The following is a 15753-nucleotide window of genomic DNA, read 5'->3' on the forward strand; positions in this document are numbered from 1 at the left end:
AGTAAATACACTATGAAACAAAATTAAAAAATCTACTAATCTTTTTGTCCCATCTAGACGTCCGATAAAATTGGAATAATATAGGGAAGATTAACATGTCCCCATACATGAATAACAACAAAAAAAAATTAAAAATCTAGAAGGTAAAGAGACTCGTTTATTCGTTATCTCTTTTTTATTTGTCTCATATTCTTCAATAGAATAAGGGCATTACTTTAGTGAAAATATGTTACGTCGAGAGTTAGTGGTCACAACATTCCATTCTAGTTAGCACTAGGGTCCTTGCATCAACAAATTGTTTTTTAAACGTATTTTTTTTAATTAATTATAATTTGATTCCAAAACATAACTAGCAAAAGATTATTTTTTTATCCATGGCTTTTATTATCCTCAACAAATTGTTTTCATAAATAAAATAATATATAGAATAAAAGCACACACATAACAATATAACATGTAAACATTACATATCAGAAAGTGTTTTAGCGTAAGTTCTACAGCCAACTTACAAATCAAAAAAGTAGTAAAAAGATGAATAAAAGAATCAAGACTATTAATATCACTCTAATAAGGTTCTACTTCCATCAAATTATACATCTGTTCAAACTTACAAAAATATTCCAAAAAAAAACCTCAAAACTGTCCAAAAAAAAGTACATAATAATCCCCTAATTTTTTTTTTTTGGTGTACAAATTCTAAGAACGACTATCTCGAGTTGATCTCTTCGGTTTCATACTGGCACGTCTAATGACATCCCATGCCTTTTGAGGCACCGTTACTCCTTGTTGTGTAGCGAAAAAGGACTCATACCCCGGTGAGTCAAACGCAAAACCTGTGTGCTTTGACTTTTCTCTTGGAAGTAGAGCAAACGCGTATCGCCTTTCTTCTTCTGGAGTTAACTGATTCCCCACTTCCAGTAATCCCGCCCCAATTGACTCCGGCTCATGTCTGTGGATTTCTTGAACGATTTGGTAATCATACGGGTAAAACCATCTTTGTACCCTACATCACAAAAAAAGAATCAAGTACTGAAGTACTGTGTATTGTGTACTGTGTACTCTCGTGAAAAAGCTTACTTACCCTTGGTACAAAAAGTCACCCAAAAGGGCAACAATGGGGACAAGAATGGTTAACAGGTAGAAGTAGGGAGTGCTCATGAGCACATAAATGGTGAAATACGTCCCCTGAAGTTAAATATGAAAAACAACATCCATCATTAGAGAATAATATATGTGATACAAGAAAATTAATTAGAAAAAGATGTGTGGTAGTGGTAGTGGTACCTTATTTACAAAGACAATGGAGTATATAAAGATGAAGGCGAACCATGCAAGAATACTGGCTCCAATACTTATAGTGTGCCACCTTGTGACTGTGTTGCACATCATAAGAAGACGCAGATTGACAGTTATGACAAGGCATGTGAATGCAGTTGAGCTGATATCCCAAAGACCCAACATCTTTCCAGCTGAGGTTAAACCGGTTGTGCTTGAAAACACAGCAAAGTTGTACACAACTACTGATTGATAAACTGAAAAGCAAGCTAAAGTGCCTACAACTTTCCAATTGAAGTATGCATCTTGTATTCCTTCTTTGTATAGCTGTGGGTACTTTTTCGACAGTAATGCACTCACATCCTGCCAAATTTTTACATGTTAAACTGATGATATGAACATTGGAACAATCCGTTTATATTTTGAAAAGAGGGAGTACCTTATCAAGGAGTCCAACAATGATGACAGGTAAGGCAGTAAAAATAACATTATAGAGGGACTGGAACCAATCATCATAGAATCTTTGACCAGAGTAGCCAGTTTGGAAGGTGTACCAAAACTGAGTCAAAGTGAAAGTAAGATTTTTGTAAAAGAAGTAGGAAACAACCTGTGCATGAGAAAAAGAAAAGTTTATTAAAAAATACTATAAGAAGTGAATCTGTGTATAAAAGAAGAAAGGAAAGGAAAGTACCTTGCATAATCTAAGATAAGACCATCGGCCATGGACAAGAAGTAAATCTGTTAAAAAGCGAAACTGAGCAATAGCAAAATCACTAGCCATCACTGCCTGCATTCCTTCCAAACCACTTATCCCAACACCAACATGAGCCGCTTGAATCATCCCAACATCATTAGCTCCATCACCAATACTTAGTGTTATTTTATTTGCACCTTTTCTCACCAGTCTTGTCACCTGTAAATTGTAAAATATAATCACTAAACATATACTTTGTGCTTGAAATTGATTGTTTTAGTTTTAGTCTCAGGCTCAGGGGTAAAAGAGTCATTTTACCTGTGCCTTTTGTAAAGGAGAAACACGGCAACAGACTACAGAATTGCAACTTAAGCTCAAACTAAGCAATGTTGAGCGCAAACTTGGATCTAAAGCATACATCAAACACTTTCCATCTATCAAAAGGGACAACTTCTGTCCAGTTGAACCATGAATGATACTTTGTGCTTCTTCATGGCACTTGTGAAGCTCATTTTTCACTGTTTCTCTTATAAATTGAGCAATTTCCACTTGATCCCCCTAGAACAAGAGTTTGACTTCAAATTGAGTTCTAAAAAAAAAGGATATTTATTTAAAAGAATTTCTTACTCTGTTCTCAACGTCCCTGATTGCATCAGTTTCCGAACTGATCACAAACTGTTTCATGTCATTGTTAATTAACTTGCAAGCTACAAAAAATTCAAAAGATTAGTAATTAATTTATTATTTATTAATTAATGATGTGGCATATAATATATGGATGATGAACATACCATATGCTATATTTATTGCAGTTTCCAGTTTGTCTCCTGTAAGCACCCAGATTTTAATTCCAGCTTTAGCAAGAGTTTCTATGCAGGCAGGTACCCCTTCTTGAAGTTTGTCTTCAATAGCCGTGCATCCAATTAAAGTAAGATCATTTTCTATTAATTCCGCCACCTGTTTTTGGAGTTTCACATATTTTTAAATATAAATATTGTTGTGTTTGTGAATTCTGAAGGAAATGGAATCTCATTTATTACCTCATCCAATTTTCTTTCACGATCTCGTAAGGCAGATTTTGACTGGATAAACTTCTCATTCCAAGCTTCATACATGTCTGGGCTTAAATCCTTATAGGCCAAACAAAGAGTTCGCAATCCAGCTTCTCCATATTGCTCCAAATGTTCACGTGAAACTTTCTTTAATTCATCATTTCCACTTGCTAATCTCTCAAAAATAACATTATCAGCTCCCTATCAAAGGGCAGATTCTGTATTAGAGTCAGTTTACAAATTTAACACTTCACTTTTTTTTTACTTACAACACATGTTTTTTACTACAGGAATTACCTTGCAGTATAATACAAGCCTTCCATCTTCATAACGACAAACAACAGATTGACGTTTCCTTGTACTATTAAAAAAAACATAACAGTTTTGGTAAATTAGTAAAATGATATAAAATAAAAAATAGAAAATGTTATATATACCTGTTAAACTCAAGGACATTCAAGATTTCATATTTGCAATCTTGAACGGATCCCATTTTTTGAACATGTGATTCACGAACATAAATCTGAGTAGGTGTACGCCTGAAGAATTCATGTTTTTGCAATTAGTAAAATGATATAAAATATAAAATATAAAATAGAAAATGTAATCCAAATGTATATATACCTGTAGAAAAAGAAGCCAAAGTTTTTTGCTGCAGTGACTAAAGCAGCTTCATCTGGAGATGCAGCTTGATATCGAAGTTTTTCTGGGGATTCCTCACCTTCAGGGAGTACAGTATGGCATATAGCAAGGCATCTAAAAAATTCCTGAATAAAGGAACAACGTTGTTTTATAACAAAAAAAATGACCACATAACAGAAGGAATTTGAATCCAAACGCAACATTTTGATAACAGATAAAAAAAAAATGTTAGATTTTTGTATACCTTGCACATTTCAGGATTAGGTTCATTTCTCCAAGAACCAAGCATGAGTCTACTATCATCAAAATTGAAACCCTTTTCACGTGCTGTATTAGATGTTTTTTGTACCTGTTAAATTTACAAGGTCATAGATGTCATTTAACAAATCAAATTCCATTTTATATGACAGATCATCATATATACCTCCTTAACATTTACACCATTCCTCCTTGCTGCTCCCATTTCTATTTCAGTAACACCAGATCCATAAGTCCCTCCAGCAATTGAACATTTAAAAAACTCCATCAAGTTTCTTGTCAAAGTTCCCGTTTTATCAGAAAAAATGTACTCCACCTGTCACATTCAAGCATATCTCAGTAAATACATTTACAAAATAAACAAGGGCAAAATAGTAAATTACCTGTCCAAGTTCCTCATTTAGATTCGATGTGCGTGCTAACGCAGGGGTATTTGTTTCACTATGATACATCCTCAAGTCGTTGTTTATAAACTTAGTTGACTGGATAAATTTGATCATCTAAAAAAAAAAAAAAAATTAAAACAAATCATTTCGACATCACACTGCAAAACCAGGATATAACTTTATAAACCTACCTCGATAGAAACATAAAGAGAAATTGGAATAATTGGGGAATACAGTGTAATAAGGGTAAAGATACTTAAAATAAAAACCTGAAAGAAAAATAACCAAAATTAGTAACAGTAAATACAAAAAAAGAAACATAAAAACATAATTCCTCTCACATCAGCAAGCAAAACAATACCACAAATCTGTTGCTTGGATTGAACTGTTGGGAGTCACCATTAACCCAAAGCATTAAGTAGTGATACTTGTTATTTACAAATACAGCACTGCAATGTTTTGTGGAATAAAATTATTACAATCAATAAAAATAATAATAATAATAATAATAATAATAACAAAAGTTAGTCATTTACCTGCCTATGGCCCCAATTAAACACAAGGAGAGAAGAACACCAAAAAGTGTGGCTATTACTTTGTCAAGTTTCCTCTCGAGTGTACTCCTCTTGGAAGGAACATTCATGGAATTCATCATTACCTGACATTAAAAATAAAATTTTAATATGAAAGAGAAGGGTAATAATGGAAATTTGAACCTAGAGAAAGATTCAATTCAAAACCTTTGTCTCGTGTCCAGTAAAGATTACAGTCCCAACAATGTACTCTGTGTTACGTAGACTGCATCCCTGTAATGCAATAAAGAAAAATAAGAATAATTGAAAAAGTAATCACTTAGAGACATGAAGGGCAGAATGGGAAAAATGTGAGTTATCTGAAATACACAAAAGGTAAACTATTTATAACTTTATATCTTACTCTCAACAGAATATGATTTGGACCAATGGGTAAAGTTTGCTTTTGAAGTAGCAAATTTCCAGTGAAGGTATAGAGTGAATTGTTTGGTTGTTCACAATGTATTTCACCTGCAATTAAATGGATCAATATACATAAATATTCAATATTTAAACAGATGAAACAAAATACATAAATATTCAATCTCAATTAAAGATTTAAACCTTTAAATTCTGAGGCTTTCTCAGGAGTCAAATAATCCCATGTCTTCTCCAAAGCTTTCCTGATCTTAAGATTTGTTTCACCATCTAGATTTGCAGTCTGATACATACAAGAATAAAAAAGATAAAGCTAATCTATATGGTTTTTTCATTTATCATGTATTATCATGTAACATAAAGTTGACATTAAGAGAGAGACCTCAGTATAGCAGACACCATCAGTGTTTGTACTCGCAAGGAGTAACAAATCAGCTGGAAAGAAAGTGTCCTGCTTCACCTGTAACAACATAAACATTTAAATTTGCATGAATTCCAATAAGAAATGTGAGAAAAAAAAAATATATATATATATATATATATATATATATATATATATATATATATGACTTCTCAAAATACTTACTCTGACAACATCTCCAACCTGCAACTTCTTCCAGGGAATGGATTCCCACCTTTGATCTTGAAGCACATCAACAGCTGTATTATTTATTGTCATATCATTTTGAAGACGTTTCTGTTAAGAGTTGAGATAAAAGTTAGGTAACAAATAATCTCCACACTACAGCAAACAAACAATAATTAAAAATACTTGAGTTATATAGTTCATGAAATATATAACCAACTAATTTAAAACCATTGTCAATGAATAAAATTAAACATAATAAGTCTAGAATTTAATATTGCTCACCCAGTCTTCAAATGCCTCCTTGACAAGAGATACAAAAAGCACAAGACTAAGTGGGATAACATTTGTGATTGGACTAACAGGACTGCATATAAAAAACAAAATTATTTAAGTTACATAATTGGAGACAATTCAAAAAAAAATAATAATAATAATAACATGTTTATTACCTGACAGGTGTAAATGATAAACAAGAGATTGTAAGAAAGTACAGGTTAGCCACCCGCCTAAACTGTCAAATTATGAACAAGAAACTATTTCAGTAACAATTAACTTCAACAATGTTTAGTAAAATGGATCACTTTATACTTTATTAAGTTTAGTAAATGTTTGAAATGAATTACCTGTTCGTAGAGCCCCTTTGGTAAAAAGGTAGCAACATTGTACTTTGTTGTTGATACAGAATTTCCCTGAATCATTTGTTTCACATCAGTTAGATTATAGTCAATGCAAGCTATGATTCTCTTCATCCATAGATCAATGAACTTTTTTGTTCAGAAAGTAAAAAAGGAAGATCATGTTCTATCATTTTGATATGTACATCACAACATATGTTCTGTGTAGAAATAATAAATTCTTTAAAATTCAAACATCTGAAATGATTTGACATACTGTATATCAAATGATTTGATATTCTTCATCTCTATCTTATTATGTTTTTAACTTTATTTAGTGGTTTGATTTTGTTTTCAATAGTTCATAAGTTTTTAATGTTGCTTGATATCTTAGATGTAAAGCAGATGTTAGCAGATTATGATGTTAATGGCTAACTAATGTTTGTGGATAGTGGATACTTGGTGCTAATATTAACATCAAATAGTTAATTGATGCTTATTTGATTGAATGTGAGTGATTCATTATAGATATATAGTTAATTGATGTTGCTATTATAATTTTATTTTTAGTACCCTAAGAAGAATCAATCTCTCTTATGTAGGTTCTAGCCTCTCTAGCTTCATAACTACCTCACAAGTTCATTATGGGGAGTTAACAAATTCAAGAGGGTAACAACAGTTTGTGTAACAAATATTATCTTGCTAGCAGAAATTCAGCAAAAAAAATATAAATAACAAACACGATGTTGAAAGGAAAATAACATTGTTAGCTGCTGGTTTATATTTCATCCTTTCTTTGTTCTCGTTATTCCTTCTACAATCTTCAAAATACAGTTTTCTGTATCCAAGCATTCCTACCACTGCGTTCCTATCAAGCATCCATAATTATTCAAACTGTCATATCAAAATCAGTAGATCTTGATACCTTCAAAAGCCAAGTCAAGTTAAGCTATAGCAGATAATTACTCTACTCTTCTACCTAGACTCTACCTAAAGGTTATTAATCTTGGATGATCCATAATCCATTGAACTCCAATTCTATATGGCATCCAGTTAAAATTTTGTTAATAGTCATCATACAACCATTAGAAGCACCAAATATTATTAGTTAGTATACCAATTCATATCTCTTCAAGTGCCAAATCTTAGGGTATAATAAGATGAAGCGAAAAAAAGACCATCATTTCAATCAATCACACATTTAAACACAATTTGCTTGTATCCGTAATGTAAAGAAACACACCTTGTATTTCGCGAGTTGATTGGCTTCGCGATCGTTGCAGAAAACAGTGCGGTGACCTGGCGCCTGGGGTTGAACTCGACCAAGTCGGATGGTGTTCGACGAGAGGTTCCTGTCAATACCCAGCGGCGTACCAGCGGATGCACTGTCGCTGCTTTGTCTTGATCCGGATGCCTCTCTCCACCCCTTCATTACTTTACTCCGATCGCAACCGGATAAATCAACCAATATCCCGACGAAAAGCCAAATCTAACACATAACCATACAAACACAGTATGTTGTTACAAAAATTTGACAGAGTTATCTGAGCGGAGGATTTATGAAACCAAATCGCCCCCAATTCGTCGTCTTCGTTGTAGAGGGTTCCAACTTCCAACACACGAATTGGATCGTAGAGCGTGAGGTACAGACAGCGATTAACTTAGTACGGCTTGGCCACGCGCTAAGAAAGCGCGTGAATATCAAGTTCCGTGTCTGTAACGGTGACGTTTCTCCTGGAACATTTCCGCATCGGAGGCGTTGCTAAAATGCGCCATAACGCGTACAATTAAAGAGTTGACGCCATTATTCTAAGATTAACGGGTGTGGCAGTTAACGACTTTGATCATAGTGGTTAACGACTTTGAGCAAACTCGGTGCATTATGATAATGATATGAGAAATTAAAATATTCTCATCTATCATCCCATCCAAATAAATAGTGATATGCTTAACATTTAATATTCATTTAATAAAATTCAATGATATTTTTAGATACTAATATGACACATGACATCATTTAAATGGATAGGATGATTAATATAAACAAAAGGTAGAAGGATATTTAATTTATCTGATCATATACATCTTGGGCCAATAGGTAATGACTTATTTTTGTCACTCAAATAGATTGCATTTATCCGATTTTGGTTTTAAAATGTTTGGATCTTATATAATCATATTCATAATGAATAGTAACAACTTTTTTCGTAACATTTGGCAAAATTTCACCTTTGTGGCCCATACTAAGGCAAGCAAGCAAAATCAAAACATGCAAAATCACCAAATATGAGAAATCGTGCATGGAAAATCAACACGTGTTCATACCATTTGCATTTGATACGTTTGGTTTCTCGCGTCGGATGTGATAGGGCTTCTTAATAGAGTACAACGAATCACGCATAGCAATGTTATATCCCCTAGATCTAAGGATGTAGTCTTTAAAAGAATTAGTTTTGTCATACAAAAAGGCTTATCGGTGTAGCTTGTTGCCCGTTTGTCATCTCACTTGTTGTATGATAATAATTAAATTAATGAAAAGTGACAAACATAATCATATGCATGGCTTGAAAACAAGGTTAGGGGAAGCAATATGATAATGATGGGTAGAAGAGTTATCCAATGTTTTATAGGCATTTTTGTGACATTCCCATTTTCACGGCCAGAAAAGACCGATTTGTTTATGCTTTGTTTTAAAATCAAAGTAATCGTTTTAAAGAAAACTGCTGCGGAATTTGTTCCCAAAACAAAATGTGGTAAGAATTTATCAAAGCATTTCTTTAAAGAAATGTATTTTTCATTAAATAACAAAATCTTGGGATGTGACATTCCGATACAGACCAAAAGCATAAATAATATAAAATAGACCTTACAACAGGTATTTATAACTACTGATCTATAATCCAAAATCTTTTGTCAAGTGTAACGCCCCGATTCTCAGATATTGTTTTAAATAAGATGTATTGGGTTAGGCTCTACTTGACGAGTTGATTGCCCTACTCGTCGAGTAGCAACGGCGTGGGATTGCGTGTTAAGTGACCTACTCGACGAGTCCATATTGGGACTCAGCGAGTAGGAGTTGGCAGATGAAACCCTAAATCATGGGGTTTGTACCCCTATTTAAAGGGACCTTAGCCTCCCTTGGACCTCTTTACAGTTCTAAAGAGTCCTTGAGAGCCCTTATTCGTGTGTGTGTGTGCCTTGTGTATGTGTTGAAGCTTGAAAAGAGGATTTTTGGAAGGAGAAGACTTGGAGGAGAAGGAGGTTGGAGCAATTAGAGGGTGGAAATCAACATTCATCTCAGATATCATCTTCCAAAGGTACCTAAACCGTCATTTTCCTTATAGATCTCCTCTATTGGTTGAGTTTTAGGGTTTTCTTGGAATATCAAGTTGGTATGATGAGCTATGGGCTAGATCTGAAGTTGTAACTTCAGATCTGGACCCTCTTCGGATTCTAGATGTAACGACCCAAAAATCACGACCAAAAATTTCTTTTAAAAACATTACTAAAACCATATTCATAAAAACCGCATCATAAATCATAACATAATTTCCGCGTATTAATCCAAAACATAATCTTATTATCATAGTAAACATTCCCAGGCTAACTGACTATGGTGTGTGCACTGCAACCTCCCCGAGCTCCTCTTTTGAAAACTATGTACCTGAAACCAAAAACTGAAACCGTAAGCACGAAGCTTAGTGAGCTCCCCCAAACTACCACATACCATACAATAACATATAAAGCACATACTGGGCCTTGCCCACTGCATCGAACCGAGGTCCGGACTAACTGGGGCCTTGCCCCCTGCATCGGACCGAAGTCCAGAAACTGACGGGGACCTTGTCCCCTACATTGGACCGAAGTCCGAACTAACTGGGGCCTTGCCCCCTGCATCGGACCAAAGTCCGGAAACTGACTGGGACCTTGTCCCTTGCATCGGACCGAAGTCCAGACTAACTGGGGCCTTGCCCCCTGCATCGGACCGGAGTCCGGAAACTGACTGAACATAGCATAACATAAACATATCAACTAGCATGAACACATATACCGCATACTGCATTGGGCCGTAACCCGGAACACATAACACATAAATCCTGTCTGAGCCACGAAGGCATCAAACATACTAACTACTGCATCGGACCGAAGTCTGGAAACTACTACCAGCTAAATGGGGTGGCATTGTGGCCTTAGACCCGTTCCTACTGGAAGGAAACTCACCTGCACCGCTGAAGTTCTGCTGATAACCCCTTGGCTGCTAACTGACAACCCTCTGAGGCGCTGCTCCTCTAGCTCTCCATGCTACCAATATCAATATAACACTTAGTCTGACAATCCTCCAAAAGTCAACTAAGTCAACTCTTGTCAAAGTCAAAGTCCTGGTCAAAGTCAACCTTCCAGGTTGACCCTACTCGCCGAGTTCATAAGCTCAGAAACCCCTTTCATTCGCGACTCGACTCGCCGAGTCAGACCATGACTGTAACGCCCCATTCCTAAGAGTACTTAACTGTGAGTCCCCGGGAATTAAGAGGAAGGGCATTTTGTTCCTTTTGTGGGAAAAGTGGAAAAGAAGGCCAAATATGAAAATTTGGGACACGCCGAGTACGCCCAGCGTAAGCTGGGATTACGCCCAGCGTAATGGGGTAAGTGATGCAGGTGCAAGGCTGAGTACGCCCAGCGTACTAGAGGTACACCCAGCGTACTCTCAGAGTTCTAAAACCCTAAAATTAGGGTCAGCGACTATATAAGGAGCATGTTGGTTCATACCCTAGCCTCCATAAACTCTCCCTTAACCTCAGAAACCCTAAGATAGCCGTCCCACCTCCTTGATTGGGTGTGTTTGGTCTTGAAAAGCTTGGATTAGCAAAGGAGAGCATAAAGGAAGAAAGGAGAAGTTGTCAAAGAAGGAGAGGAACAGCTGGAGCTTATAGATCTGGGAAGACATCATCCTTTGGAGCCTATTTGAGGTATAAAGCTTCTTGCTTGACATTCATTTTGTGTATATCTATGTGTTGTGAAGCTTTGACTCCATTCTTGTCCCAAAAGTCCTCATCTTGTTGCATGTTTCGAGTTGGTCAAGATTATCTGTCCTTTCAGGCCTTATGAGAGGTCTTGAGTGAGAAAAATGAGGTCCCAAGGGCTGTGGTTGTTCCATGTGTGAGATATGTGGGTCTTAATGGATTAAGACCTTGGATTAAGGTCTTTATGGACGTCCCAAGTGATAAAGTTTGAGACTTTATGAATCTTAGGCATGTTTGGCCTAGGGATCTGAAGTTTGGGCTTAAGAGCTTAAGCCATTAAGAAGTTATGGGGACTTAATGAGTAGCGAAGTTACGCCCCGCGTAGCGAGTCAGTGTCCCGATCCCCTGTTGCGAATCGGCGTGTACGCCCAGCGTACCAAGGAGGGTACGCCCAGCGTACTCCCTCTGTTGGGTTTTCATTTTGGGCCTTAGGGTTTGGGTTGTTATTTGGGCTGCTGGATTTTGGGCCGTGACTGGACATTATGGATAGAGTATTGTGGGCCCATTGGTTGTTATGGATCATGAGTTTAGGTCCATTTGGTGAGGTGGGCCCAATTTAGTAAATTGGGCCAATAGTGGGCTTTGTTTTGGACTTTTGGACTTTGGGCCATTGGTGGGCTTGGGAGCTTACCTAGTGTTGGGTCGGATTGAGTTAAGGGTAAAATGGTCAATTTACCCTTGGAAGGGTATTGTGCTTAGTCTAATGATTATTTGTGCTATGTTGGCTAGTTCGGGATTTTCGGTGAGTCGGTGATTCGAGAATCTGCTTCTTCAGTTCAGAGTTTCGGCAGTGCGAGGTGAGTTATCCTCACTATATCAACAGGGTCTAAGGCACCAAGGCCGACCTTATTATCGGATTGAGATCCGGGTATTGTTGTTATGTTACTGCTTTGATATGTTTGCATCCTAGTAGTTAGGACGGTGTATGTTAGAGACCTGGTTGAGGTCGGTATCCTGGTATGTAGGGTGATGTTATGCTAGTGACCAGTTAGGTCGGTATCCTGGTTAGGATGCTGATATGCTATGTGATCTGTTTGATCGGCTTGTTGACTGTGAATTGATATATGATTGTATGTTTATGTGCACATGGTTGATTGGACTGGAGTTGGGTTGAGGCGGGTCCTACTTTGTGTTGTAGGCCAAGATACCCAGGGCGGACCGGTTGTCCCGAAGGCCCAGCGAGCGGTCCGGATAGGCTGTAGGCCCCAAGAGGGCGGACCAAACGTGCCGAGGCTCGGAGAGTGGACCAGGCCGACTGAAGGCCCGGTGTGGGCGGACCAGTCATACTGTAGACTCAGAGAGTGGACCAGGTGGATTGAAGGCCCGGTGCGGGTGGACCAATCACACTGCAGACTCGATGCATATGGCTAGACTCGGAGGGTGGACCAGGTGGACTGTTGGCCGGTGCGGCGGACCAGCCACACAGTAGACCCGAAGTGCATGGCTGTTTTGTGATCGGATATGATATGGCATGTTATGCGTGTATGGTATATGTGGTTGGTATTTTGGGGATATCTCACTAAGATTTCGGGCTTACAGTTGTGGTTTAATGTTTTTCAGGTTCTTCAGGAGACCGTGGCAAGGCGAAGGCGTGATCGTACCGCTCCTCATGTTTATGTTGTGATGTGATTCTGGGAATACTCTAAATAAGTTGTATTGAAAACCTTTTTGTAATAATTTAATGAAATCGGGTTGTTTTTGAAAATTTTAAATTGGTTGGAATTTTTTTGGGTCGTTACAAGTTGGTATCAGAGCCTTGGTTTGAGTGAATTGGAGGAACACTCGTGTGACTCCAGTCTTAAATCGAGGAGGGTTTTCAAAAGAGAATTTAAAATGGTTTTCAAAAGTAAAGGAGGACGCGGAGGTACGATCAGCCGGAGCTAGTAAGTAACCCCAAAATACCATACATGATATTTTTTTTTGAGCTTTGATAGAACAACATGTTAGTGCTAGGCTAGGGATCTTCGGAATTTCATGATAGTGTTGCTTGATTTATGATGCCTGTTAGCCTAGGGTTTCCTTGTGGGAGATTTCCAGTGTTCCTCTATTAGTGAGGGTTGAGCGTTTGTTATGTATGTTTTCACTAGGGTGTTGTGGTAGTACTTCATACAAATATGGGTAGGTGTGGAAGGTAGTATCGGCCCGTACTACTGAAAGCACAGGACCCATACGCATATCAGGGAAACCATGACCTCTAGGGTTGGATTGAGAGTTGGTTCCCGGGATAGTGGGAAGAATCTGAGATTTTGTGGTGTTTTTCAGTATGGAGATTCCGAGGCATGCTGGGAGTGGATCCGGGTCAGGATCGGGAGCAGGAGAGGGAGTTACGGGCAGGTCAATACCGCCCGAGGTTATTGGTCAGATGAGCACGTGCGAGTTGGATGCGAGGATTCGTGAGATCCTGCGTGATGAGATTGTTGCGTTGTTCCGGGCTGAGTTGCCGGAACTGTTTGGGTCGATCAAGACCGCCATGGTTGAGTATTTTGATGAGCGCTATGCAGCTTTCACAGAGACGGTTGCCGCGGCGGCTACAGCGGCTGTAGCAGCGGCAGGGGGAGGAGCTGGTCGGGGTTTTCAGTATCGGAACTTCGATAATACGAAGCCTCCCACCTTTGATGGAGTTCAGGACCCGATTGTTGCTATGAGATGGTTATCGGACGTGGAGGGGTGTTTCTTCACGTGTTCATGCCCTGCTGATCAGAGGGTGAGGTGTGCTCTGAACCTGTTGAGGCTCGGGGCGAAGGATTGGTGGAGATTGACCACGGGGTCATATTCGGATGCGCAGAGGGCTGCGGTTTCATGGGATCAGTTCAGAGAGATGTTCAGCACTCGTTATGTTCCGCGGGTTGAGAGAGAGAAATATTGGCTCAGGAGTTCCTCGAGCTAAAGCAGGGTTCGGAATCAGTGACTAAGATCACCAGGATGTTCACTGAGAGGGCGATGTTTTGCCCTGAGTTCACTTCGGAGCAGGCTCAGATGTCCCGATATCTGAGTATGCTCAAGAGAGATATCAGACAGTTTGTGTCTACGCAGAGGTGCAAGACTTTGTTGGAGTTGTAGGAGGCCGCCAGGCGGCGTGAGTTGGAGATTGAGTTGCAGTTGCGTGAGCTGAGGCAGGCCCCGGTGCAGTCGTAGCCGGCGTCGAAACGGTCCAAGACCGTTGATTCTAGGGTGGGAGATCAGAGCAGCCACGTTTGTGGGAAGTGTGGGAAGGGTCACACCGGAGTTTGTAGGTCCGGTGGTGCATGCTGCAAGTGCGGAAGGGAGGGGCACTATGCGAGGGATTGTCGGCAGTCAGCGCCGGTTCGGGATTTGAGGATTTGTTATCATTGTCATCAGGTTGGACATTTGAGGGTCAACTATCCACAACTTGCTGCAGGACCGATGTAGGCTCCAGCACCGACCACTTTGAGGATCACGGGTGGAGGTCAGGGTGGAGCGGAGCCCCCAAGGGCTCAGGGTCATGCTTTTCAGTTTACAACAGAGGAGGTCAGAGCAGTGCCGGATGCAGCTGCGGGTATGTTTCCTTCTTGATGTCTTGTTATCTTGTGATTATCGTGGAGTAGTATTTATCTACTAGTCTCATTATGTGGTTTTCGGTGTGGTATTTGTTGTTCTTTGAGGGTTATGGTTTGGTGTTGGGAATTTCGTTGGTTATCATTCATGAGGGTTATTAGTGGAAATATGGCGTTGGTCTGAATGTCGGGTAGCATCTACAGTCTGAGGAATGGTTAGCTAAAGATTGAGTTTCTTTCGAGCTCGGGATGATCGGTGTTGAAAAGTGATTTGGTGAAGGTTGCTAGTGCTAGCGGGACGCAGTTCGCATGTAAGTGTTTGTGTTGTGTAGGGTGTTGAGGGAGGTCGGTGATGGCAACCGGTGGTTGTTAGTCAGTACTATAAGTGGGGGAGAATTGGAAAATTCTCCGGAAGATCGATGAGCATTGGAGGTTGTTTAGCTGCTTGGGATTCAGCAGTGTTCTGTCAGCCAAGAGGGTAGGCTGGTATGAGTAAGTGGCAGGCATGCGGGGCGGGATACAGACCTAGGGCATTTGATTGTGGAGGGCCTGGGATCAGGCCAGGATTGAATATGTATGATGGAGATAGAGTTCGGAACCCCTAGAGGGCTAGAACAGTATGCATGGGAGGGTTTCCCGGAGAGATAACTCGGAATGATGGATGCTAGTTGAGCGGACCGGATAGACTGAAGGCCGGTAGGCGTACCAGTCAGGCCGAAGGCTCAGAGAACGGTCCAGCCAGGCTGAAGGCCCTGGA

The 15753-nt window shown here is 39.1% G+C and overlaps 1 protein-coding gene across 1 annotated transcript; it reads right to left on the bottom strand.

Annotated features, from left to right (window-relative positions):
• Positions 1-536: 536 nt before the first annotated feature.
• On the bottom strand, positions 537-8103 carry LOC145071349 (phospholipid-transporting ATPase 3-like). The gene is made up of 27 exons (XM_079018253.1): positions 7704-8103; positions 6470-6535; positions 6296-6357; positions 6129-6210; positions 5844-5954; positions 5640-5717; positions 5444-5540; positions 5244-5350; positions 5048-5113; positions 4844-4965; positions 4669-4756; positions 4499-4576; positions 4305-4421; positions 4088-4237; positions 3908-4012; positions 3646-3788; positions 3459-3560; positions 3319-3382; positions 3010-3222; positions 2761-2926; positions 2597-2676; positions 2288-2527; positions 1967-2188; positions 1715-1882; positions 1285-1638; positions 1082-1185; positions 537-1003 (listed from the first exon to the last, which is right to left on the bottom strand). Exons 1-27 carry the CDS (start codon positions 7890-7892, stop codon positions 697-699), a joined length of 3681 nt encoding a protein of 1226 aa, XP_078874379.1. The 5' UTR covers positions 7893-8103; the 3' UTR covers positions 537-696.
• Between the last annotated feature and the right edge of the window lie 7650 nt (positions 8104-15753).

Source organism: Lactuca serriola, chromosome 8 (assembly GCF_051521515.1).
Source record: "Lactuca serriola cultivar US96UC23 chromosome 8, Lser_US96UC23_V15, whole genome shotgun sequence".
NCBI classification, from domain to species: domain Eukaryota; kingdom Viridiplantae; phylum Streptophyta; class Magnoliopsida; order Asterales; family Asteraceae; genus Lactuca; species Lactuca serriola.